Consider the following 25,000-nt stretch of genomic DNA (forward strand, 5'->3'; position numbering starts at 1 on the left):
TTTATTTATTCAGGTAATCTGTTTAAATTAGGATGCGTTGCGACGTTTGTTCCAATGCCGTGCGCGTGCACACGCCACTAGGCCAATAGAAGTATTAATAACTTTCAATAGTTTATAGGTTCCCGAACAGAAGGCCCAATTTTAACAACTAACAGGCTAATATACAACTCACATTTCAATTAGTCACGGTGATTTGCGTGTGCTCGGTGTTCTCATTTGTTGGCGGATCTCTTTACGCGTTAAACAGTTTGAAGAGCTTACAGATGTTAATTTGTCTTGTGGCATTGGAAGCAGAAAAAAAGGTAGAATACTCACAATGTGCCAGCAAACTAATGAGATTACAGGCGTACCCGCAAATATGCCAGTTGACAGTGAAACGTTCCTGGCAATAATCTTAAATAAGAAGGGACACTTGCAGGGAAGAAAACTGATCAACTGTAAAATCATCACTTCTATGTTGTTTTTATTATTATATGTATATAAGAAACATTATTATCTAACTACAGTGTTTACATGGGATTACATGTCCATCTATTGTAGATATCATTCAAAATTAAATACATATGTCATATTTCTTCTTCTCATGTCTCTCTAGCATCATCTTTTTCCTATAAAAGATAAACACAGATTAAATGACCATACAAAACCATACAAGACCTTCAACTCCCTGATTGTAGCACATTCAGCAAATTTGGGATTACCCATTTCCCAAGTGGGACCCTTCACAGACAGGACCCTCCTCACACTGGATAGCCATAGTTATTGTTGCAGCGGGGGTAGCAGTGTGGATTGAGCCAGTTTTCCCTGGTGGTTTCCTGGGCTCTCTGATCCAGGACCTGCATGTACAGTAGGTGCTCCTGAAAAAAAAAGAAAGTGAATACTTAACTGCATTTACTCTCAGAGTTTATGAGCAGTTTGGGGTTTTTTGTGTTCAATAAGATACATCTCTTTTTGGTGATCTCATACACTTGCAATTTTATTTCATTCTTTGGCTGCTGAATCCTTACTTATGAATATATATATATATATATATATATATATATATATATATATATATATATATATATATATATATATATATATATATATATATATATATGTTGCAGTCTATAGATTGTTAATAAATGCCTTAAAGAGCAAATGTCAATTAGTGGTTTTAAAATAATACATTTTTGCAGCTTTATGAGGTAGGTCTATAACATGTTTATATACAGTATTTCCATAAATTGCCATGACAGTGTATATACAGTATGTCTTTACCCTCATTGGCTCATCGGGGTGACCAGGTTTCTGCCTCTTACTGCGAAGAAGCTGCTTAGCAAAGTTCTCCTTGATGATAGGGTTGGCCTCTGAACATACAGATCAACAAAAGATTATGAGACAAGATAACACATTTTGAAAGTAATGGAGGTTCATGTGTCTGTAACACTGTTCATCCAATCCAGCTTTATTTAGAATGCTTTAAAAATATCACAGTCAGTCAAAGAGCTATGCACAAACTCAAACAAAACACAAAATACTTAACATATGCACATAAACTGGCTAAGATTTACTCCTGATGGTAAATCTTAACCTTGTTGCTGATTTCCTCTGTGCACTTCCTCTTGTGTCTAACCTCTGCCACAGTTATGTTGTTTCTGTAGACTAAGTAACAGCTGGGTATTGGCTAATGCAAAAACACTGCTTATACTGAGACTTGTGCTTCACTCCATGAATAACTCTCTCACTCACCACTATCTGCGGCTGCCCTTATTTGTTTACCAAGCGCATGTTTTAGTCGTTTTCAACCTCACTTACTCCACTGGGACATCCCCGCCTCCTTTCTGACCCTCACAAACACACAAACTCTCCCTCAGCTTTGACAAGTTGAGTTTTTGGAGGAAACTAACAAAGTGTCCATTCATGGTCTGTCTCTAGGGAGTCCATGCATCACGTGACCCCAGATGGCAAACAGACCCGCCCCCCCTCCTCGTCGCTGCTGGAGGAGGCTGCTGTCGAAATACCAACCTTTGTCAATACAAGGAATGCTGCAAACTTACTGGGTTAACGTGGCAAAGTGTAGTGGTGATTAGTTTTTAAAATATGAACGTAAATAAAAACAGCTTTGATAAGTGCATTGAGCACAATGTGCACAGTGATAAATAATAATGGGCCTATGTGCTAATTATGGTATGCAAATGCATACAAAAGGAGGAATGTTAGATTTATGAATGAATAAACAGAATATTTTTTAAAACACATTTTACCTTAACTAGGAGGAGCTTTGCAAATGCATCACTTTATCTTTTCTGTGTGGAAACTGGAATTTATGGGGCTGCTGCACAGGGTGTGTTGCACCAGCTATATAATCTAAATATACAAAATGTATTCATTAATGAAGTAGCCTAAATAAATTATTCTGTGATGAATCCGTACCTGTATAGGTGGTCAGCAGGACCATGCAGAGCAAAAACACAGCAAGCTTCTTCATCTTGTCCACTTGGTTGGGTACTGCTTCACTGCTTCGCTACAGACTGGTCTGGGGGTCCTGACTGAACCAAGAGGAGGTCCAGGGTCCTCTCCTCCCCTACTGCTCCTAGACTAGTATACTCAACAGTCAGCAGAGGGCAGAACTGCTACAGTGAGCGAGGTAATGACATAATCAGAAATAGGTAATATTAAATTGTGTATGCACTGTGTGTAATAATACACTTTAATAGAAGTTTATCAACAATGATGTTTAAAGTGCCCATTGAGCAATGGCTGCAAGTGTCCACTAGATGGCAGTACCTATGTATTAGACAACAGAAACACAGGAGGAAAGCGCACGTCAGTAACATGCATCGATCAGTCATTAAATGAAATAAAAAATAACATTAGGTCAATGCTTTAGGCTAAATGAACCTCAATTAAAATTCATTAACTGTTTATCTGACTACATCTGTCTAAAAGTTGCGTATTCCCAAAAGAACAAAGCGGGTACGATTCGTGTCTCTACATCATGGATATTGGCTTTGCACTTTGAATAAAAGAGAGCGGATATCCACAACCGCATACCAGGGGCTGACAGTCGCTGTGCTCACAGCGCATGCGTGCGTCTAGTCTGCAAAGACCATGAACTTTCCCTAATCCTCACTTTACGCTGCGCTTCCTGTTTTGACAAACCTGTAAGAAAGACATCGTGTTTTCAATCCTGCCACGTGGATTGATGGCAGTTTTCAATGTAGTTGTCTTGTAATGCGTTTTCGGGCGCAGTAAAACGTTAAGTGATAATTGCCACGGTTATTTTGTCTATATTAGAAAAGCTAAAATATATTCTCTAGGGCTTCTGCAGCGAACTGCCGCATGGTGTCGCTGTGCGCCCTAGTGCAGAGGCTGAGGACTTCTGCATCTTTCTCTGATGATCTTTGTTGGAGCTAAGTTAGCGCTGGAGCTGCTGTCTGTGCGTCCGACAGCTGTGGATGTGATGTTTCGCTTTCTTTGAGACTCATCTGTTTGTCTGCTGTTATCTGCCAGCGTTGAATCTGAGTGCACGATCATGGGCACCGTGTGGAGGACATCTGCTTTGTGGTTTTGGTCTGTAGTGTCCACGTAGCTCCAGTTCACCGGTTTCCGCTCTTTCACGCCGCTCTTTAGGCGGCCACAGCCCGTAGCGATGGCTGCGGAGGTGGGGGACGATTGGTCGCTGTTGCTGTGGACATCTCTGGCCGTGGCGGTGCCTGTCATTATTACGTTATGGTGTAGCGTGCAGCGCTCAAAGCGGAAGACGCACATGAAGGAATTCTTCCGTAAAAGCAAACACGGCTGGCACTACACGGATCTTTTCAACAAGCCCACCTATTGCTGCGTGTGCTCCCAGCACATCCTCCAGGGTGCCTTTTGCGATTGCTGCGGGGTGTGCGCGGACGACGAGTGCCTGCGCCCCGCGGACCGCAGCCTGCCCTGTAAGGACATCATGGCACCCTCACGCGCCGACGGGGGCATCGAGCACCGCTGGGTCCGGGGCAACGTACCGCTCGCCAGTTACTGCGCTGTGTGTAAACAACAGTGTGGGACCCAGCCCAAACTGTGCGACTTCAGGTAAAGAGTGACAGGTGTACAGGTGTCAGCTCTCACCTGTCAGAGTCAAAAGGGTGAGAGAAAGTCATGTGTTCTGTGATATCGACATAACAGCTCACCAGGATTAATCCTGTTTTAATACGCCCTAATGGCTGCTCTCATGATGATGTCATGTCCTTGTCACTTTTGCCCGGTGTGAGGATCAAAACTAACTGAATGCAGTGTTCTAACAGACTCTTCTTTACATGATTGTCTCTGTCCGCAGGTGTGTGTGGTGCCAGAGGACAGTTCATGACGACTGTCTGGGTGATGTACCAGATCAGTGTGACTTCGGAGAGTTTCACAGCCTCATCATCCCCCCTCACTACCTCTATCATGTCAACAAACTCAGGCGCAGGCATCCGGATGAGTACAGCAAGGTGCGCCAAACTCAGGGTTACCAAAGTTATTTGTTTTTCACTACTTTGTGCGTTTTTTTTCTGTAGCTGGCTGAGTCCTGTGGGAGCAGCTGGAGCCCTGTATTGGTTTTGGCAAACACACGCAGTGGTAATAACATGGGAGAGGTGCTGCTTGGGGAGTTTCGGAGCCTCCTCAATCCAGTGCAGGTCAGTGTGTGGTGAGGGTTAAAATCTATCTTCATAATGGCAAAAAGGAGAAATAAAATTTTTTAGACAAACTGAATTTCTCTTTTTTTTACCTGGACGACTGAGGGATTTTACACACATCTATCTTCATAACATTATTCTCACTTAGTGTGTGATTGCTCCTTACAGGTTTTTGACTTGTCTCAGCTGAACCCCTCCAAAGCACTGCAGCTCTGCACTCTGCTCCCCCCAGGCAGTGTACGAGTTCTGGTGTGTGGAGGAGACGGCACTGTGGGCTGGGTACTGGATGCCATAGACACAATGAAACTAAAGGTACGTTGTACGTTGGCAGGGACAGACAAGAAGTATATTTTTGTACCTTTCTCTTCTGCTCCACCATCTGTTACTGTGTTACTGCCAATTTAATTATAAAACTTACGCTCCGGCCAGGGCCAGGACCAATTTATCCCTCAAGTGACTATCCTGCCCCTAGGGACTGGTAATGACCTGTCCAACACTTTGGGCTGGGGTGCGGGCTACGCTGGAGAGATTCCTGTGGAGCAGGTGCTGCGTAATGTAGTGGACGCTGAAGTGGTCAAAATGGACAGGTGAGCTCTCAAAACATTAAAAAGACAATGAATTATATTTTGCTTTGATTCTAACTAGACTTCAATTTTACAGATGGAAAGTGCAGGTAGCATCAAAAGGTGCATATTTTCGCAAGCCAAAGGTAAGCGTGAGAATCTACACCATAGTGGGCATAAAAGGCATAAAAGGATAGGCGTATTGAGACTACAACACTTTCAAAAGCCCTTATGTTGACCCTCAAAACTTTTTTAAATTTCTGCATTGTTTAACTGGTCTTGTTTGGTGTTAAACTAATTACTAATAGCAGCTTAATAATGTTTATTACAGTATATCCTGTGCATTTCCTTCACAATGGCTGACAAGCCAGCATAGTCTCTTTGCACTTGAAAGACGATAAATTTTTGTATATCACTACTCACTGGGAGATGAATTAAAAAAACAAGAAAATACATCAGTATCAGTATGTCATTAATGATCATAAACAGGACTTCATTTAAATCTGCGATTATTCATGGCAGGTTCTGTCCATGAATAATTATTTCTCTGTTGGACCGGATGCACTGATGGCCCTTAATTTCCACACTCATCGAGAGAAAACTCCTTCTTTTTTCTCCAGTCGCATCATCAATAAGGTCAGTACCGTAGGATTTGAAGTCAGTTTACTGTGAAATTATGGTCTATGCTTTTATTTGAATATGTTTCCTAACTATGCCATGTCTTTCTCCAGGCTGTGTATTTCCTGTATGGCACCAAAGATTGCTTAGTCCAAGAATGCAAGGATCTGGATAAGAGGATTGAGGTAATGCTAGGTTTTTTTTTAAAAAGGAAAAAGATCATTTGTCCTGCCACTATGTAACTTTTCTGGTGGGGGCAGCATTTGCTGTCTCCTGTATTTATTTAACAGTTATTAAATTTTGCATGTTTTACTAACATATGCCTAGAAAACCTGTATTCTTACTCTGTGACCGGTGATGACCTAGAAAAGTTACGCAATCCCTCTTTAAATAATGAAAGTATGAAAATTAATATTAAGTTGTTGGAGTGGCTGTTTCAGCATGCAACTTGTACATTTTGTATTAGGGCTGCAATAGTTTTGTACAATATTACGTTTGATCTTTCTAATTCATTATTGTCTTATTTTGTGTTGACCATAGCTTGAGTTGGATGGAGAAAGAATTACCCTGCCCAGTCTAGAGGGTATTATTGTGTGTAACATCGGGTACTGGGGCGGAGGTTGCCGGCTGTGGGAAGGGATGGGAGATGAGCCTTATCCACCAACCAGGTAACATACTCAAGAACAAGTACCGAAGATATGAATCATTGTATAGACTATTCTTACTAATAATAACCTATCTAGGATTGATTGTACAGAGCAGTTGATGCTTAGTTACATAGCAAGATGCCAATCACTGGACTCATTATCTAAAGTTTTATGAGCTTCTAACAATGTTATAACAATGTTCTCTTATCATAAATTTTAATCTTATTTTATAAATTTTAAAAATAATCTTGCATTGTCCTTCTTACGAGGCATGAGTGCTCCAAATAATCCTATTTTTAAGAAAGTTATTACAGTCCTTGGTATCTTCTTTGTGCTTATAAATTAGGATAGTCCACTGATGAGGATGACACCAGTGTCCAAGATTCTGTTAAACAGGATATATATGTATATGTGCCAAAGATCTCTGCTGTGTTCTGAATGTATTCATTGATCACTCCTGCAGCTTTACCTGATTTAAATTTTTGAATTGCTGTTTTTTTTGTAATTCTCTGTGAAATTTAATTTAATAATTAAAAATGTTGTCATCGGTCATGTTCTCTCCAGAGTCCACCTCACTGAAATCATATGCTGTCTCAGTTTGTTCAGACGAGTCCTCAAAATGGTCACAAAACACCTCAATAAGAATCAGGCAATGTTCTTCATGTTTATTTGAATGGTTCCGTTTCTTCCAGAAAAGCTTTGGGTTCTTAAATCTTAAGCCAGACAGTTTTTTTTAATTAAATGTCTTTACTGTAGATAGTCTCTTCTCGTTTTCCACAGAGCCTTGTTGTATTCCTGTTCTTTTCTCTGCCTAATATTTGTTGGAAAAATAGTATTTTCATTTTTCAGAATGATTTCACATACCCTATTTGCAATTGCATCCACAGGCATATTTTGAACATTATAAAACAGTTCATCAACCATAGCCATAACTGTTATGTCAACAAAAATCATGGATTTTTTTCATTATTACATTTACTAACGTACCTTTGTTTTTGCGTGGCAGGCAGGTCTAATTGGTCTGCTTTCAAATTGCCACCACCAGTATTTGCATCTTGTAAAGTTTCCACTCGACATTGTCATTGTCAAAGACATGCACATAGAAAAGGTTGGCATTGCTTATAATTAATGTTGAACCAATCATATAATCAATCACACTCAATCACTGTTCTCAAGAGTAGTTATTTTTACTATGTTAATATTATTGACACATTTATTATAATTATTATATTAACAGAGACTCTTGCACATGTCTAGTAGGGCTTTACCACAGTTACCATAATCTCTATGCACATCACTTGATCTTCTGTGTAATAAGATGATAAACCTTTCCAACTGCCCTAGTACTCTCACATAACAGGTCACCACACATCAAGACAATTATTTTCAATGTTGTTGTTGAGAACAATCTAGGCTAGTTCATTGAACAGACCAATGCTTAAGAATCTACTATTATAATTTAGTGTTAAAGGATGACCAAGACTTAAAATAATGGTTTGTACCCAAAAGAAAAAACATGTTTTCTTTAAATTAGCAATCTCATCAGAATCATAGTTTTTTGTTACCATGACGTTTCTCCCTGCAGACTGGACGATGGTCTGCTGGAGGTGGTGGGGGTGTATGGGTCTTTCCACTGCGCTCAGATCCAAGTGAAACTGGCCAACCCTGTGAGACTGGGACAAGCCCACACTGTTCGGGTAAGACACAGATGCTACCCATATTTATGCTAAGACGCTATCTTCTTGTGTGATGCTGTAAATGACAGTTGAAAGAAGATCATGAAAGGACTAAATTAACTTTCAAAGCCAAGTGCATTTTCTTAATCGAATCAGACAAGACCCAGGAGCCGAGCCACAGCTGCTGTTTACTCTCATGACACATTTGAATCATCATTTATAACACAGAATCTGCAGGAAATGATCGCAGATCATTTAGCTTCAGCAAAAATAACAGCAAGAACAGTCATGATCAAGTTCAAGGCACATTTTTATGAGTTGACACTTAAATAAGACCATTAAATAAATGATAATTAATGATAAGATGTAATAACAATTGTAAGGTAGTCAAAACCCACATGTTAATTAAGACTGATAAAAAAATAAAAATAAATACGGTAAATAAATAATTATAGGATTGTGACAACACTTGTTAATTATATGTTTTACCCACAAAACAAAAATACAATTATTTATTGTGATGCTACTAAAATCAACCCAGAACATGCAAACATAGGTCAAAATAGATCTGCTTCTGACAAGTTGCTCGAGCGGCATTGAAGAATGGGTCAAATGCAGAAAACAAATGTAGCCATGGGGACAATAAATGTCCTAACCTTGAATATTGACCCTTATATGTAAATTAGGGAACAAAGTTTAATAATGTTATAGATACTCAAATATTTAATATTTAATTATGAAATATACAAGTTGAATAAAATGTGATAATGTCTCATGTGCAGCTGGTCCTGAAGAGCTCCAAGATGCCCATGCAGGTGGATGGGGAGCCGTGGGCCCAGGGTCCCTGCACCATCACCATCACTCACAAGACACAAGCACTGATGTTGTACCACAGCTCGGAACACACAGATGACGACGACAGCAGTGACTCAGAGACCGAGAGTAACACGCCGCATGACTCCCCCAGGCCACCGGGGTTCGCCTCCTCTTGAGCATGATCCCAAAACCACCTGTAATCTGTGTTCACCCATCTTTTCTGGTCACCTACTGCTTTTGATTAAATTTAAAGGTGCACTGTGTCACTTTTTCTGGTGAACTGTATGTGACCTGCTTTTCTTCATGGGCATATTATTACTTTGCCTGAAATATTTGTGGTTGCATTTTTATGGCTCACCTGGGTCACCTCTCCACAGATCTGACCTTGAAGATTTGCCTGGTAGCATCACCTGCTTGTCTCCATAGAGATAGATATGTTTAATATCTTATTGTGGAACACGCCAGGTTCAGTAATGGCTCCATAGAGACAAGCAGATGATGGACCCACTTCCAAGAAAAATTGCACAGTGTGCCTTTATTAAAATTTTATTCACCCAGGTAAGTTACAGCAACAAAAGGGGGATTGTGGACCCCAGTCTTTCCTTCTTGGTCTTCATAAAGTTTTCAAACAATGTTGCCTTTGTGCGCAGTGGAGTGGCCATAACGTTACAGAATCACTTTGTGTTTTGGCTAGCCACAATCCAACTGCATTTGAGTGTTTGCATAGGAAATCTACGAGTGGCTTCAAATTGTATTTAAAGTAGCAGTTACCGCTATAGAGAATGTTCTCAACTTATTGCTTAACGACCCAAAAATATAATGACAATGGAAATTATTTTATGTTTATGTTGGCAAATTGGCAAAAAACACAAATCAAAATGCATTATTTTACTTCACTGTTGAAAGAACCTTTGTTAAAATATATATCCTAGTTTACATTAGCTCATTTGTATCTTGCTTTGTTTGCTCTGACCTCTTGTGCCATAGTCTTTATATAGAGATCTATATAATCTATAAATGATACATTTTTACTTGTGAATATTTGTACACCAAAGCCATGGCCACGAGGAAAGATTTTATTATTTCCTTACTGAGCACAAACAAAGCAAAACATTTGTGAGGTTTCATATAAATGCTGTTACTACTTGATATGACCTCGTTCTAAATGAAATATTGAACCTCAGCACTGTAGTTTACCCGACCACTTCATGTTTATGTTTTAGCTACATGTTGTGAGCCTGACTTTTTATGTTGCGTACTACTGCCAAAAACTGCTGTTTTACACCCAGCTTTTGCAGATGAGACACCTTTCCCTATTATTTGCCTTGCTATCAAGTTGTGTGTTTGCATTTATACTATTAGTTATACTCATTTAGATTTTTATTTTATTAACAATATTATATGTTCATTTATTGTTCAAAAGCAGTTCCAAATCTCTACCACAAGATGGTAGTATACAAGCAGTGTTTGTCTACTGGTAAAATGGCTCTAGTTTGATCTTCTTTCTAGAGTGTTGCAATGTAACTTTCTATATGAGAAAGTGTATGCTGATTATAGCCATATCTGAATAGACCTTTGAATGTTAGTTGACTTGGAAAGTTTAAATGTTTTACTTAATGCTTTAGCATTTACATCTTAAAATTGCAGACAGCAATCCCATATGTGTTTGTGAATGCATTTATTCTTTGTAAATACTGTCTTGCACTGAAATCAGTCTGAAGTTGCTGATATTATATAATTTTTCATTTTGTGGCTTGGTTACCTGCAAAGCACTGACTATATGTTTGCATTTTATATGTACTGTTTTATTTGTTCTATTGAGTTTGCTGATAAAACAAGTGAGAATGCTTATTTAGATTAGGCTTGATTTGACATTACATATACTATACCACAACATGCAACCTTCAGGTGGCACTTTGTTTTAAGTATTGTAGCGTATATTTTGGATATTGCTAAATGCCATATGGGGATCTGGATACACATTGCAGTTAAATTTAGTTTGCATAATAGACTATTCAAGAATGTTCCTAGTCCTTACATGTATAACTAACGTTGTTTTCCTGACAAAAGTAGCTAATCTCCTCTTCATGAAAATGATAACCCCTGAAATTATTTTGTTATTATATAGGTATACAGGGTCCCTATGAATCTGTCACATTCCACACAGATTGACCATAGACTATAATGAAAACAACTTTATCCCTTCCTTTGGTATTTACAGACATAACCATATGTAGACAGTTTCTTTATCCCTCTCACAGAAAGTGTTGTAGTTCATCTGACAATAGTTTAGGGACTACATTTCTGTCCTATTTACTTTTGGTGTAGTAGGTGTTCAGCAGTGTTTTTGTATATTTTAGATTTCACAGATGTGTGATGCTGTGTCCAAATGCTGGGTTTGATCAAGCTGCTGCTTCAGTTCTCTGTGTTTTTATGAATAAGAAAAAATAATGATTCAAACAGTGTATTTGACATAATTGTTTTAAATTATCTATATTGTGAGTTTTGCCAAAATTATTTAAGAGTGAGATTTAATTGCTTACAATCATATTGAGTGTGTTTACAAGAAGAGTGCACTGAAGTGTGTAAAACAAGTGGATTGAGCTGAATGTAATGAAATGATCTTTGAATCTGACATTCCCATAAATATTTTCCTAAATAAACTGTGTCATGTTTCTTGTTTTATAGGTGTCTGGGCTTAACCCTAAAAGGCCTGACCCATGAAATATTGGTCAGAATATACAGATTTAAAAAAAAATCTTGACTCTGTCCCTTTAACAGAATGTTTTTGTATCATATTTGATACAGCAGGCTTTTGTGAAATTTGGGCAAGCTGGGTTATTTAGAACTGCTTTTTTTTTTTTTTTTTAATGACTTGCGTAATCAGATTAAGTATGACCATCTAATGCTCTTTTTGACTGTGCTCCTAACCACCAAATTGATATTTTATATGCTTTGACTAATTCAAGCTCTGAAATAATTAAACATGGAAGTCAATTTTCCTTATGTAAATGGAACTTCTCTTGCTTCTTTCAAGTATAACAAACCTGTGTGCTTTAGTTTAAGCTATATAGCTCCACCTGGTGTTGGTCAACAATTGTGTTATATCACCATCTAATACCATTGTATTGATATACACACGTTTTAGTTGAGTTTGTCACAGAGAGCCGCACGTGTTTGTAGAGAATAATTTGCATGTTTTGCATGGCTGTCTATTTGAATTTAATTTGACTTTTGCATCATGAGCATTTTGGGGTCTGGTCACAATACTTCTAAAAAACTACAAACTGAATGTTCAATCTTAGATTTTTTGAGGGTATAGAATAGATCCATGATAAAGAAAGTCCATTAAATGTGTTTCTCAACGTCCATACTCATATTGGTCCAGTTTGCACGTCATACTGTCGATGCACGCATTTTATCAAAACAATCTTAACTCCACTGTTTGCTTTGTGGGTGGAGTGCTGTCTGTGCTGTAATGTATTTGAAAATAATGACATTGCACGGAGCGTGGACACCACCCCTATACTTAACAATGACAAAGCAAGGCAAGCCACTAAAACAAAAACATTTAAACATTCAGTACAAAAGAAAATGCAAACATAGTTTTTATTGATTTAAAGAAGTGCAGATTTAAGACAAGATGCAGCCTAAAATGGTTTGGTCCACAGATATTTTTTTTACTATATACTCAAGTAAAGAATAACTACACATATAGATACACTTGCTAGTAGTTAGAATACTTTACTGACCATATGAAGAATGAAAACTTTTATACATGAAGTACAAATAAAGCAGTCTATTCTATAGAATCATCATTAACATAAGATTCTAACCACCAATAACCACACTGATGCTAATGCACAAGAAAAACTGTACCAATTTAAATATTTGGGTTCAGTTGTTGCATCAAAATGCATATCAACATAAACTCAAATCATTTGTACAGATTACAATCTTATTCCAACTACCAAAACAAACCCTGATTTTCTGGGTCTGAAGTGAAGAAATTATCATGTTGCTCAATACTAAACTGAACGTAGCATTGTACAAACTGTTGGACAAATTACCAGTAATTAAAAATAAAACAAAAAAATCTGTAAATAAGGTTTATACCTACACATCTCTATAGATGTTATAATTATGGCATTATATGGCATTAAAATTATAGATATCGTCAGGAAGACAAGCGGGTGACAAAAACAGGTCAAATTACAGCTTAGATCTTTGGAGATACAACCATGAAATAAGTAAGTTTCAGGTTATTTGGGGTATTTAAAATAATAATAATAATAATGATAATTTTGATAAACACCAGATAGATTGGTTTAATGCTATACAGCAGACTTTCCAGACAAAGCAATAACATCTCTATCAAAGCAAGCAGGTGCTGGTCCCTCACTGAATAAATTTCATAGTGTAATTTTAACTTTTCATTTTTAAAAATGCACTCTGAAACCTCAATAGACAGGAAACTCCTCTTACTTCATGTACCTAAATGTGTAATATAAGTAACTTTTTATTTACATGTCACTCTGGTATCAGGTGCTGCCAATAAAATGCAAAAGCCACACTCACTATTGCCACAGAGCAACATGATATTAGCTTCACCTTTATCACGTCTAAACTACCAATTTTCCCACTGTGTTTACAATCTAGTTCCGTTCGAAAACATTCCAAAAAAGTGAAAGTAGCAATCAACAGGTTAAGAACAGATATAATATAAACACTGTCAAACCAGTAGAGCTCAAACTTTCTCCGCCAGTGAACCCTGAACAATACAGGTTTATATTGGAGCAAAGAGCAAAGCAACAATATGCAACTTTATTTTTATTTAGGGACCTCATGCTGCAGAGGTTAGTGCACTTTCCTTCCAATCTATGGATTTCAAAATTAGAAATTAGGAACATAACCATAGCAATTAACAATTTAAAACAAAATAGTATATCTTTTGAATGGGAAGTCTTCAAAATGTTGCATATAAGATGCTGAAACATAAATAATAAAGATGTTTTCAGTGTATTTTTTTCAGCTTTCATATATTTTTTTAAAAGGTAATTTTTTTGGTTTATTTCCTTTTAATTTTCAAAGTAAAGCTGCATAGAGTTGCTGTGCGGATCTCCACGCCCTGTGCGTCCTAGTTTGTTTCACACCATTGGGCACATGCAAGACAAAGCTGCTTATGTAATACGGCTATATGCGTTTACACAATAATCACGACCAGTAAAAATAAGCTTAACTGGTCTGTAATGTCTGCAAAATCATCTCACATGTGGGATCAAGGAATTATATGACCCTGTGAAACTATAGATCTTTTCTGAGTCAGTTGATGCCAGAACTTAACTGGGATCGTTATGAGCCATGAGCTGTGCCGCAAACCTTCAACTTTAACCTAACCCGAAGAGAATAAATCCACACTGACAAATGTTGTTTTCTAGTGGAGCATCCATCAACTGTTCCACAGGCATTCAAATTTTCCATGTCCATGATGAAAAGTGGGTTTTTCAAGGTACTCTTTACCTATAAAATTCCTGAATAAATGCAAGATAGAGAGGTTTAATTCTAAAATGGAGCATTCCTGCTAACATATCCATAGTTACAAAGAGCAACCTTAAAGTACACAGCCAGCAACTGGAGCAATGCAATACAATATTGTGGAAAAGTACAAAAAAAAAAAAAAAAAAAAAAAAATATATATATATATATATATATATATATATATATATATATATATATATATATATATATATAATACTGGTTTAACTATAACAATCAAGTACACAAATTTGTTATTATTAGATTATAAGTAATATAAAGCATGAAATACAAAAATGTTGTTTTTCACTACCAAATCTTAACCATGCTGTGTACTAAATCTAGTGGATATGTCGTACGTTTAATAAATTTAATACATCTAATACAGCACCTCATCACCATATTCTTTTCATCATGTGCATGGATACATCGTAAAACATAATTTGTCAAACGTGCATTGTGGAACTTTTCTGCTCGTCTCCATGATAAATATGTTATTGCTTAGCCTGAGTGTTTCAGTCTGGCATTGAACTTTTCTATCTCCATGGAGACAATGCCACCATCTAAAGTTATGGGTCATATCTGGAGAGGCATGTCAACCCTCAAATAAGAATGTATGTTTTTCTATATATTTTTGAACAAAAACATATGTAATTGAATTTGATAAGTACAATGCCATACCATGGAACATTCCTGGCAACCCTAACCCAGGCAAAGTAATAACATGCAGTAGTGTGACCCCAAACATAAAAGCTGGGCAGGTCACCTTTATGGCATTTTGTGAGACTTTCCTTACACTTACTCTTTGTTAATAATAACATAGCCCATAGCCGACCATCTCCCTGGAGACTGAACATCACATGCCCAAAAGTAAATAAGACCTTACCAGGCCATATTCACTATAACAGATTCAAACAGCACAAAGTACACAACACCACTGCACCATCTGGTAAATGGACAATGAGTTATGTGTTACTATGCAGTTATGAATATCTCGGCATTTAATAACAAACAAAACGTTGGAGCATTCATTGTGCATTCAATCCTGTTAAGACTGATTGTTTTCATAACAGGTCACAGCCCAACAGAATTACAATAGTGCCTTCTAATCCCTGGCATTAATGCCTATAAAAACTGATGTAGTATTTTTACTCTTGCTCCAAAAGCAACTGCAACCATTTACATTTTAATTTTAACATTTTACAATCGAGTGATTTTTAGGTACATGAGAATAGAGTACTATATAAAAGTGTACTGTTAATGGTTAATTTATTATGCAGGTTATACGAATCAAACACGTTATATTATTTTTATTTAGGACCACGTGTTCAGATTTTTTTTTTTTTTTTTTTTTTTTTTATAAATGTACTTTTCCTCTCTACCGTTTTTTATTGGTAGGTGTCTGTATCTTTGCATCTTAGGGTACCAGCTTGCACAAACTTACAGACGACCCACTTGAGAAGATCCAGAATGCTGGGTACACTGGTTTAGCGAAAGGGAAAACAAAAGTGTGGAAGGGATAGGCCCTGTCTGCCACAGTGTAAAAGGTTGCAGTTCCCCCCTCATAATCTAACAGCACGCCCACACGTTTGGGATTGGGATTAGCCAACACAGACTCATTGCTGTTATGCCACGCCGATAGTTTAACATTGAACCACTCTACGCACCATGATTGCTTGTTTCTACCCAAGCGACTATTCGGCCCCTTACGATCAATGGTGTCGTAAGCCAAACCGATGCCTATGAAGTTGTTGCTGGTCATCTTGATTTCCCAGTAGTGGCGTCCTGTAGAGAAGCCCTTTGAGGCGAGGACCTGGGAGCAGACTGCGAAGCGTTCGGGGCAGTCAGGGTAGTTTATGTGCTCGTCTGACACTACAGCTCTGGTGAAGTTATCGGTCAGGAGGATGCGCTTGTGAGCTGTCTTTGGGTCCAGAGTTAGGACCGTGCCATCTGGTAAAAAGTTTACATCATTTTAATATCTGCATGGCTGAAATTGAGATAGCAAAATCTATAAGCACTTATTTTTACTTAGTTTTGGAATCACAATTCGACAGTAGGAGTGTGATGATATTGAAATTTGGTGTCACAATTACTATAGCAAAAATAATTGCAATTAACAATTATATCATGATAATTATTACAGTTGCTGACATTTTAAAAATTGTTACGGATATGATTAATTATAATTTTAAATTTGAATAACTTCCATGTTTAAACAACTTTTATATAATCGTACTTTGTTATCAGAGAAAACAACTACAATCTAGCAGAGAACATAATGGATAATTAGCTTTTTTCTGCACATTCTGGTGGCAATGATCTTTGATGGTGATTATCACGATTATGTAAAATATCCCACAAATGATTATTGTCTACCATTTTTATCATGATAAAAGATATTGTTTATTGCCCCATCCCCATTAGAGAGAGCAGTGCAGATATTGACAGGTTTACATGTTTTTCTAATAACTACTTTGGTGGAATAATCCAGGTAATGAATATTTATTTTAGCTTTACATCAGTTTGTGAAGAAAATAAATATTGAAAATTGTAGGAAATAGTCACAAGTAATATACAAATATATAAATAGGATAATAATAATAAATTAAAAGCTGTTTGCACTCACATTTCAGAAGTTCATTTCGTTTTTCTCCAGTTGTGATGTTCAGGGGCGTCTCAGTATGGTCTGCAAAGAGACAAATGACAAGTTAACCATCTAACAAGAACATTTAAAACAACCATTCTTCGCAGTACCATTGTGATCTGGAGGCTGAGGCCTACTGGGCTTCTCCTTCCGTTCAGACACATGAGGACGGGCTCCAGGTTTGTCTTTTGTCATGGAGTCCAAACGATCCATCGAGCGATTCAGGTGCTCCAAACTGCCTTCTGAAGACTTGTTTTGCTCTGAGGCACAAAAAAAGTACTTGTTGTGTAGGCCCAAAACTTTGACAAATGAAGACTGACAGAGGTCAGAAATGTCAGGTTGTCTGGCATCAAGAATATTGCTTATATCCAATATATGTTACTGTGCAAAGGTGAGTACATTTATAGAATTGTTGTGGTGAACCTCGAAGGAGCATATGGTTATTTTAACCAGTTGTATAATTGTGATTCTACTCACTTGGTGGCTTCTTCTTCTGTGGCACTTTGGTGAGACCAGGGCCTGGGCTGTGAGACCTTGGGAGCTTTTTGAATCCTGGTTCTAAAATTTTATTAGTGGAAAGAAAAATAACAACAACAAATAAACAAAAAACAAACACGTTAATATGGTTTTATGTTTTCATAGTGCAAATGCACAAACCTAGTAGCGGCACTGGACTTGAAGGCCCAGGAAAGAGCATTAGTGGAGGTCTTTCACCTGACATATAAGAGACACAATTATAGACAAATTAAGGATTAAAAATCAACACAAATCGTCATTAGCAAAACAACAACAAATTTATAAAAGAGCACATCTGCTAAATAAAGTAATTAAAGTACAGTACAGTATGTGCTGTTTTATCAGTTAATTGCTTTTTTTCATTCTCAGTCATTAACACATAAATATAATCCGGCCTGTTGGTTAACACCACAAAGGAGTATCAGAGAAAGAATTAGTTCAGTCGATAAAAAAAGTTACTTTAGCTTCACTTTCACTCCAGGCTTCAAACGTATAAAAAGTGTATTATGTAACTTTTCTGATGGAGGTTATGTAAGTGTAAGCTATGTCTCTTGTGTCTCATCAAGGGGATGTTATTGATTTGCCTGGAATGTTCCAGTATGGCATTATACAATACATTCATAAAGACAAGCAGGTGACAGGTCAGATCTGATGTTTTTCAAGGATTAAAAAAAATATAAATGAATGCAATAAAAACAGCTGTACCTGACAAAAATGTAAGCTAGAGAAGTCTAATGCTATACTGTTGAAAATGCAAGCAATAGCATCTCCATGGAGACAAGCAAGTTGCAGACCCACCCAGCAGAAAAGACATGGATACTTAGAAAGGGCCTGTTGATTAATAAATTATCAGTAGCACTAACACAAACCCCACTTTGCCATCCAGGGCTGCACAATACTGATGAAGTAAGCACTCTTGTTGAGATCAGATCATATTTTAATGTTTCAGAATGAGAAAAAATATTCCAACTAATGTAGTATCTATGTACATGAATAATATTGTGCGGCCCTTTCTGGAAATAAAAAATAATAATCTTTAGTTGTTTTGATTATGTCCATTCTTAGCTTTAGCATTCACTCACCAGATGGATTACCTTCAACCACAACATCTAAAACACAAAACATGTTCACTTTTCTTCTCTCTCAATATACAATTACAGTAATTACTTTAACTTAGACAAATGTTATAAAATTTTACCTTGTTTAATCATTGAAATTCTGGCTTCCACAGGCTGTCTGAAGATCTCCCTCAAGTAATCTTTCAGGGCAGTGGCAAAAGCCTGAGAGGCCAGGACCCTTTTAGAGTCCAGGTTGACGCGAGGTGTGTATGGGTCAAAATTTACTGCTTGGGGTAGATTAACTGTAGCCTGCAATGAAGAAAAATACTTTGTTTAATATATGAAGATTGAATTGATATTGAGATCTTGAGTTAGATGCACTATTGCACACAGCTTATTCCATGTTTTATTAACTGTAACCACAGTTTTCTTTATAATGGACCAATTGTTCATAATTACTGTAATTTCCGGATTATAAACCACTACTTGTTTCTCACACTCTTAACCCTGCGTTTTATACAACAATGCGGCTAATATATGGACAGATAATTTTTTGGAACATTGTCCATTCATATATATGGTCTATGGTTTGGCAACACAGTGGATGTGTGAGCAGCCTGAGTGCAGAAAGTGCGTGTGTCTGTGTAGTTAACATGAAGCTGCAGCTTTTGCTTGCACTGTTGTCAGCACTAAACAGTCTGAAATCTGCTGAAATCCAACAAGACAATGACATGATACCAGACAGGACAGTGGCTTACTCTACAGGAGACATGCGCAGTAGAGCTCCTGGAGACGGGGATGATGCACCTAAGATGCTCGTTTGATTGTGTTTTGAACAGTTATTTCGCGCTTCATACACACACCCTCCTCATGGAAAATACACAAAGAAATGCAGATGATGCAGCTTTTAAGCTAAAGGCAAAGGCTGTCCTTCAACACAGAAGGAAATAGAGCTGCTGCACGTGAGCTTGGCATCAATGATTCAATGAGACGCTGGCGACGGCAGCATAAGGAACTGGCTCAATGCAAAAAGATGACAAAAGCTTTCAGAGGCAAAAAAAAAGCCCATGGCCCGAACTATAAACCTGCATCTTATAGACAAGTGCGGCATACATATGTACAATTTTCTTTTTCTTTTAAAATGTAGTTGATTCGGCTTATATTCAGATCCGCTCAATAGTCCAGAAATTATGGTAGTAATTACATGTGCACTATGTAAATTCTGTGATGAGGGTCTGCTTGTCTCCATGGAAATGTTATTTCTTTACCTGGAATGTTCCATCTTTCTTATTTTTTCAATTACATCTGTTTTTATTGCTCAGAAATACCTTCAAAAGCATGCAGTCTTACAATAGCCTCTTCACAAATCTGATCTTCTGGCATCACCTAAGTGGCCATACCAGCTTGTCAAAGCCTGGTCTCGTCCGATCTTAGAAGCTAAGCAAGGCTGAGCCTGAGTAGTACTTGGATAGGAGACCACTGAGAATTCCAGGTGCCACAGTGGGGCGCCAGTGTCAAAAAAACTGTTGTTGCCTAGTAAGAAAGTGGAGTGTGTATGACTGACGGTGGTGAACAGAGGAGCCGATGGCGCAGATTGGTAGCCTCACTTCAATCAGTCTGCTCCAGGGCAGCTGTGGCTACAATAGCATCTTACCACCACAGAGTGTGAAGTGAATGAATAATGAACTATAAAGCACTTTGGGTATCTTGAAAGGTGCTATATATATGCTATAAATGCAGTGACTGATTGATTGTCTCATGGCGATAGATAAATAAATGCCATACTATGGAACATTGTAGGCAAATCAACAACCTTCATGGAGAAAATGTTACACAATGCACCTTTATTTCCTGATTGTTAAACTGTAACAGAGCCCGACCGATATATCGGTTGGCCGATATTATAAGCTGATATGGGCACCTGTCGGCATATCGGATATCGGTCGATATGCTTGCTGATAGGGGCCGATATTTCACGTGGGCATGTGATACGTCGTTAAAAATCTTAGACTCTCTACATTCTGTTCATTTAATCCAATTTACAGACAGATAAATGTCCTAATATGTGGCTCCACATCAGTATTTATCTGCGGAGTCATTTGTCTGTGTGTGTGTGTCCGTACTGTCCCTGAACACACCACAGAGTCGAGTCACTCACGTGTGTTTGTTTACACGCGCAGACACAGATCTAAACACTGAGATTATATTCTTTTTATGGACAATCGCTTTGAGTCTGGATTAAAAAGACATTTATTAGTACAGACTTGTGATGTGGGAGGAGCCTGTGTGAGCGGTGAGTGTTGGAAATAAGTCGACTTTGAAGCCAGTTTTGGTCTTTTGTTAGCGATTAGCTGCTGTAGCTCCCGCACATAAACAGGCTGTTTTCTATTGGTCTATTGTAAATTGACTACATTGGCCGTATATTTGTTACTGGACCTGCATTGATATGTAAATGAGCTGTGAACAGACGTGTGAATTATGACATTTGCGCACATAATTAATTACCACGGGGCGCACGTATTTAAGGCTAAAGGCTAATAGCGCTAGTTTCTTTACTAGTTATGGGTTGGTCGCGAACGAAATGGCTCTTAGAGCTGGCTCTTTGAAGCGAACGACGGGAACCTGATCCTTATTGGGAGCCGTGTTTTCTCTTTCTCTCACTTTTTTTCTCTTCACGCAACATGCAGACTCGTGGTAGTTTGACAGCGGCAGCGGCTGAAAACAAAACTTTGAGAAATTTGTGTGTATATAGGATAAAAAAAACAAAAACAAGCATATTTGGCTGTAGTTTAGCATAAAATAAATAAACCAGGACTAATCTTGGGCACGAGATAGAGACCAAGTCCCGACACTCAGTCCTGGTTCAGTTTTGGTTTAGTCCTGTTTTACACGTGGTCTAGATCTGTTTTAGTCCTGGTTTAGTCCTTTTCAGTCCTGGTTTAGACCTGGTTCAGTCGTGATTCAGTCCTGCTTTAGACGTGCTTTAGACCTGCTTGCAACAAAACAATCTGAAGAGCCGCTTGGGAGCCAAAAGAACCAGCAGCTTTTAGTGAGCCAAGTCAAAAGAGCCGGTTTTCTAAAAAGAACTGGAATACCCATCACTAGTATCTAGAATGTGATGCAAAAATGCCATTAAGCCAACCTACTGTCTATAAATATGATGTAAAGAGGCAGAATAACAATAAATATTGCCTAAATAAACCCAATTTAAAATCCACCAGAGCCAAAGTTAAGTTTTTTAAACATTTCACCATTTACAGTGAATTTTTACATCACTAAATATATCGGCAATTATATCGGCTATCGGCAGCTTCAACTCTCATTATATCGGTTTCATATCGGCCACAGCAATATCTATATAGGTTAGGCTTTAAACTGTAATGAGGTCACCTGGAGGAAGGCTTGGGTTTGCGACTGTCCCAGCAGTGTGTAGATCTGCTCTTTGACTTTGCTCATGTTGTCCACATTTTCATTAAACTTCTTCATGAGCCCCTCGAGTTTGGTTTGTCCCGTCTCCAGCTCACGGTCCACCACCCCCAGAGCCTCGTTTTCTGCTAAGGTCAACATCTCACGCATCTGCTGAAACTCCACTGACACAGCCTTCTTCCGGTTGGTTGCAGAGTCCTGTAGAAAGAAAAAAAAGTTGACAAGACTGATAAGACTAGCCTCTTGTCAGGGTTCTAGGGTGTACATCTAAAGCTGCGTCCACACTTGTCCTGATGTGGTCCTCATGTGGACTGGGTTTAGTGTTCTAGTCCTGTTTTAGTTTTAGGTTAAGTCACAATTTTGATGTAGTTTGTAATTTAGTCTCTTTAAAAATGTAACTTTATCCAATCTTCCCATACATGATGTGTTTTAACCTTGTATCGTAGTATCATATTTATTTCAAAATTGTTTGGGATAACTCATCATTTAGTAACTTCTGTTTGCTTTATTTGTGCATAAGCACCTTTCTGCACTATTAAAATTACCCTGGAAATTAATAAAAGGTGTTCAGTTTAATGCTGCACCAATAGGCATGTGCATCAAAGGTAACTTCTGCTTTGCTTGTTAAGCATTAACCTACTGCAAAAGACAACACAGCAATAATAGTCACCATAACAATGATCAACACTCATTGTCAGGGTGGCTGGGCTGTCACTATAGAGTTTTACCTTGAGAGTAAATTGCTGATTCTTCATTTGAGAAAGGACAGTGGCATTTTTCATAATCTTCCCATCCAAAAATGAGAGCTTGGCTCGGAGATCAGTCTGAAAAGAGACATGCAAATTGGTAAATTATGGATTCAGAAGTGTGCACGACAAGGGGAGGCAAAATAGACACTGTGAAATTAACACTAATCCCAGGGTTAACATTAAAGTTTAACTTGTTCTGTAAAAGCTTTGGCAGTGAGAGAGGGGGCACTGCCAGTGCTGGCCTGGATCCAAATAATGACAACCTCTTTATCTTCATGGAGTAGACCTGGTGCAGGCCTATGATATATTAATAACAGTAGAACATCCAGAAGTAATATACCTTAGATCCAACTAGTGTGAATTACTGACCGAGTATGAGATTACGTAGTATTTAAACAGATCCCCACCTCTTTCAAGTTTCTCTGCTCATCCGGCGACACAAAAGTACACCCCTTGTGCGCTTGTTGGAGACAGAAGCTGCAGATAGGTTGGCTGTGCTCACGACAGAAGAGCTCCATGAGTTTGTGATGCTCTGAGCAGATCCGTTCAGTGAGGTCATCCACCGGGTCGGTGAGCTGGTGAAGCCGAAAGACGGGGTTTTCTCTGTGGGGGCGCAGGTGGTCATCGCAGTATGACGCCATGCAGGTGAGGCACGTTTTGGAAGCCTGCGCCTCCATGCACGTGTCACATTTAACAGCAGGTGTAGATGGGACAACCGGAGTGACCTTCTCCTCTTTAGCCTCCATTAACTTTACAGGCTCGGGGTTGTTGGCTCTCACCTTAAAAGTAGCCACAACATTATTGAGCACTGTATTTTTCTTCAGCTCGGGTTTGGTTGCGAAGTGCGTGCGGCATTGTGGGCAGCTGAATGGCGCACTGTCCCCCCATGTGGCGAGGAGACAGCTCTGGCAGAAGTTGTGTCCACAGGGAATGGTCACCGGACAATCAAAGGGACTAAGGCAAATACTGCAGCTCAACTCATCCTCCAAACTGAGCAGAGAAAACGGCGCATCCTCCAGAGCGGCCATACTGAAGGCAAAACGAAACCTAAGGAAAACGAAAGTTAAGCGTGAACGACATTTTGCAACATCTAACTACAGCAACACAAATGTAAACTGTGTTATTTAAGCTTAGTGTTTTGATATATATGACACAAACAGACAGGTATTGCTTAGTAAAAACACAATAAAAATAAAAATGTTTTACATTTTAAAATATGAGGGCTACATATGTGAGTTCAGTGAGTCGCTAGCTTCCTTTTGTCATTAGCTTGAACAAAAATTTAACTTCAAAGAAGGCAAGTGAATTTTTAGCAAGAAATTTGACATGGAGTTGCTCAAATTACCTGCTGGTAAACCTCGATCCGGTGTAAATGCTTTTCTTAGAGGTGAAGCATGAGTTTCGTGTTTCGTGTAGTGTGACTACCATCTGACTGACGCTGCAGCGTTGGCCCAACCCAGCAGGACGACGCACTTTGACAAACAGACTTTGATCATCCTTAATTTGCTTTACATAATGTGAAGGACTATGTAGCCTGTTTTTTGAATTGGTGCAGCATGAATAAAGATACAAAGTACAAAATGAGTTGGCCTTACTATCATTTTATCGATTAGCATTTTATTATGGATCCATGATTAGGCAAGAACAAATACTACACCCTGCTGGGCGATTTATGAAGTAGATTAAATATTATTCCAAAAAAGAAATAAGAAATCTACTGTAAAGGTCAAGTTAGCTCTTATATACATTAACACGCAGTTTATGGCATTTAATTGTAAGGTTGCGCTTTTATTTTGATAACTTCCGGTGTGAACGGAAGTGAAGGAAAAAACGTTATAAAGAAACGACGCACAGTAAACACGGCAACGTTAATAGTGAAAATCAAAACAACGGAGAAAAGTTATATAAAACAAAGTAAAGATAGCTACAGTCGACAGGGGAACAAGGTTTGTTTGACTTGTTAATGTATATTTGAACTTCTTGTCACTTGTATCAAATTAATGTTAAATATGGATAACGGTTAAGCAATGTAATGAGCTAGTGATGCTGTGATTATGCTGTTATTTTGTTCTTGTCTAGCTCTTACGTTGGTTCTATGACACGGCAAGG

General features: G+C 38.2%; 3 protein-coding genes across 5 annotated transcripts; 1 reads left to right on the plus strand and 2 right to left on the minus strand.

Annotated features, from left to right (window-relative positions):
- Positions 1–507: 507 nt before the first annotated feature.
- On the minus strand, positions 508–2,988 carry cunh17orf67 (chromosome unknown C17orf67 homolog). Of its 2 annotated transcripts, none has more exons than XM_020939886.2 (4): positions 2,416–2,988; positions 1,261–1,349; positions 702–857; positions 508–608 (listed from the first exon to the last, which is right to left on the minus strand). In XM_020939886.2, the coding sequence occupies exons 1-3, from the start codon at positions 2,468–2,470 to the stop codon at positions 741–743; spliced, it is 261 nt and encodes an 86-aa protein (XP_020795545.1). In that variant the 5' UTR covers positions 2,471–2,988; the 3' UTR covers positions 508–608; positions 702–740. The 2 variants fall into 2 exon arrangements, with proteins under 2 accessions (XP_020795545.1, XP_055021431.1); XM_055165456.1 differs by lacking the exon at positions 2,416–2,988 and adding an exon at positions 1,798–1,934.
- Positions 2,989–3,353: 365 nt separating this feature from the next.
- On the plus strand, positions 3,354–11,626 carry dgke (diacylglycerol kinase, epsilon). The gene is made up of 11 exons (XM_020939859.2): positions 3,354–4,059; positions 4,304–4,457; positions 4,524–4,643; positions 4,812–4,955; positions 5,073–5,230; positions 5,304–5,352; positions 5,729–5,842; positions 5,938–6,009; positions 6,365–6,492; positions 8,057–8,168; positions 8,930–11,626. The coding sequence occupies exons 1-11, from the start codon at positions 3,635–3,637 to the stop codon at positions 9,137–9,139; spliced, it is 1,686 nt and encodes a 561-aa protein (XP_020795518.2). The 5' UTR covers positions 3,354–3,634; the 3' UTR covers positions 9,140–11,626.
- A 4,118-nt stretch (positions 11,627–15,744) lies between these two features.
- On the minus strand, positions 15,745–24,380 carry trim25 (tripartite motif containing 25). 2 transcript variants are annotated; one of them, XM_020939810.2, is made up of 11 exons: positions 24,237–24,380; positions 23,299–23,938; positions 22,871–22,966; positions 22,107–22,340; positions 18,857–19,025; positions 18,741–18,767; positions 17,800–17,856; positions 17,620–17,700; positions 17,253–17,402; positions 17,125–17,184; positions 15,745–16,448 (listed from the first exon to the last, which is right to left on the minus strand). In XM_020939810.2, the coding sequence occupies exons 1-11, from the start codon at positions 24,317–24,319 to the stop codon at positions 15,916–15,918; spliced, it is 2,130 nt and encodes a 709-aa protein (XP_020795469.2). In that variant the 5' UTR covers positions 24,320–24,380; the 3' UTR covers positions 15,745–15,915. The 2 variants fall into 2 exon arrangements, with proteins under 2 accessions (XP_020795469.2, XP_020795470.2); XM_020939811.2 differs by lacking the exon at positions 18,741–18,767.
- Between the last annotated feature and the right edge of the window lie 620 nt (positions 24,381–25,000).

Source organism: Boleophthalmus pectinirostris, unplaced genomic scaffold (assembly GCF_026225935.1).
Source record: "Boleophthalmus pectinirostris isolate CB_2022bp ecotype Guang Dong unplaced genomic scaffold, ASM2622593v1 HiC_scaffold_770, whole genome shotgun sequence".
NCBI classification, from domain to species: domain Eukaryota; kingdom Metazoa; phylum Chordata; class Actinopteri; order Gobiiformes; family Gobiidae; genus Boleophthalmus; species Boleophthalmus pectinirostris.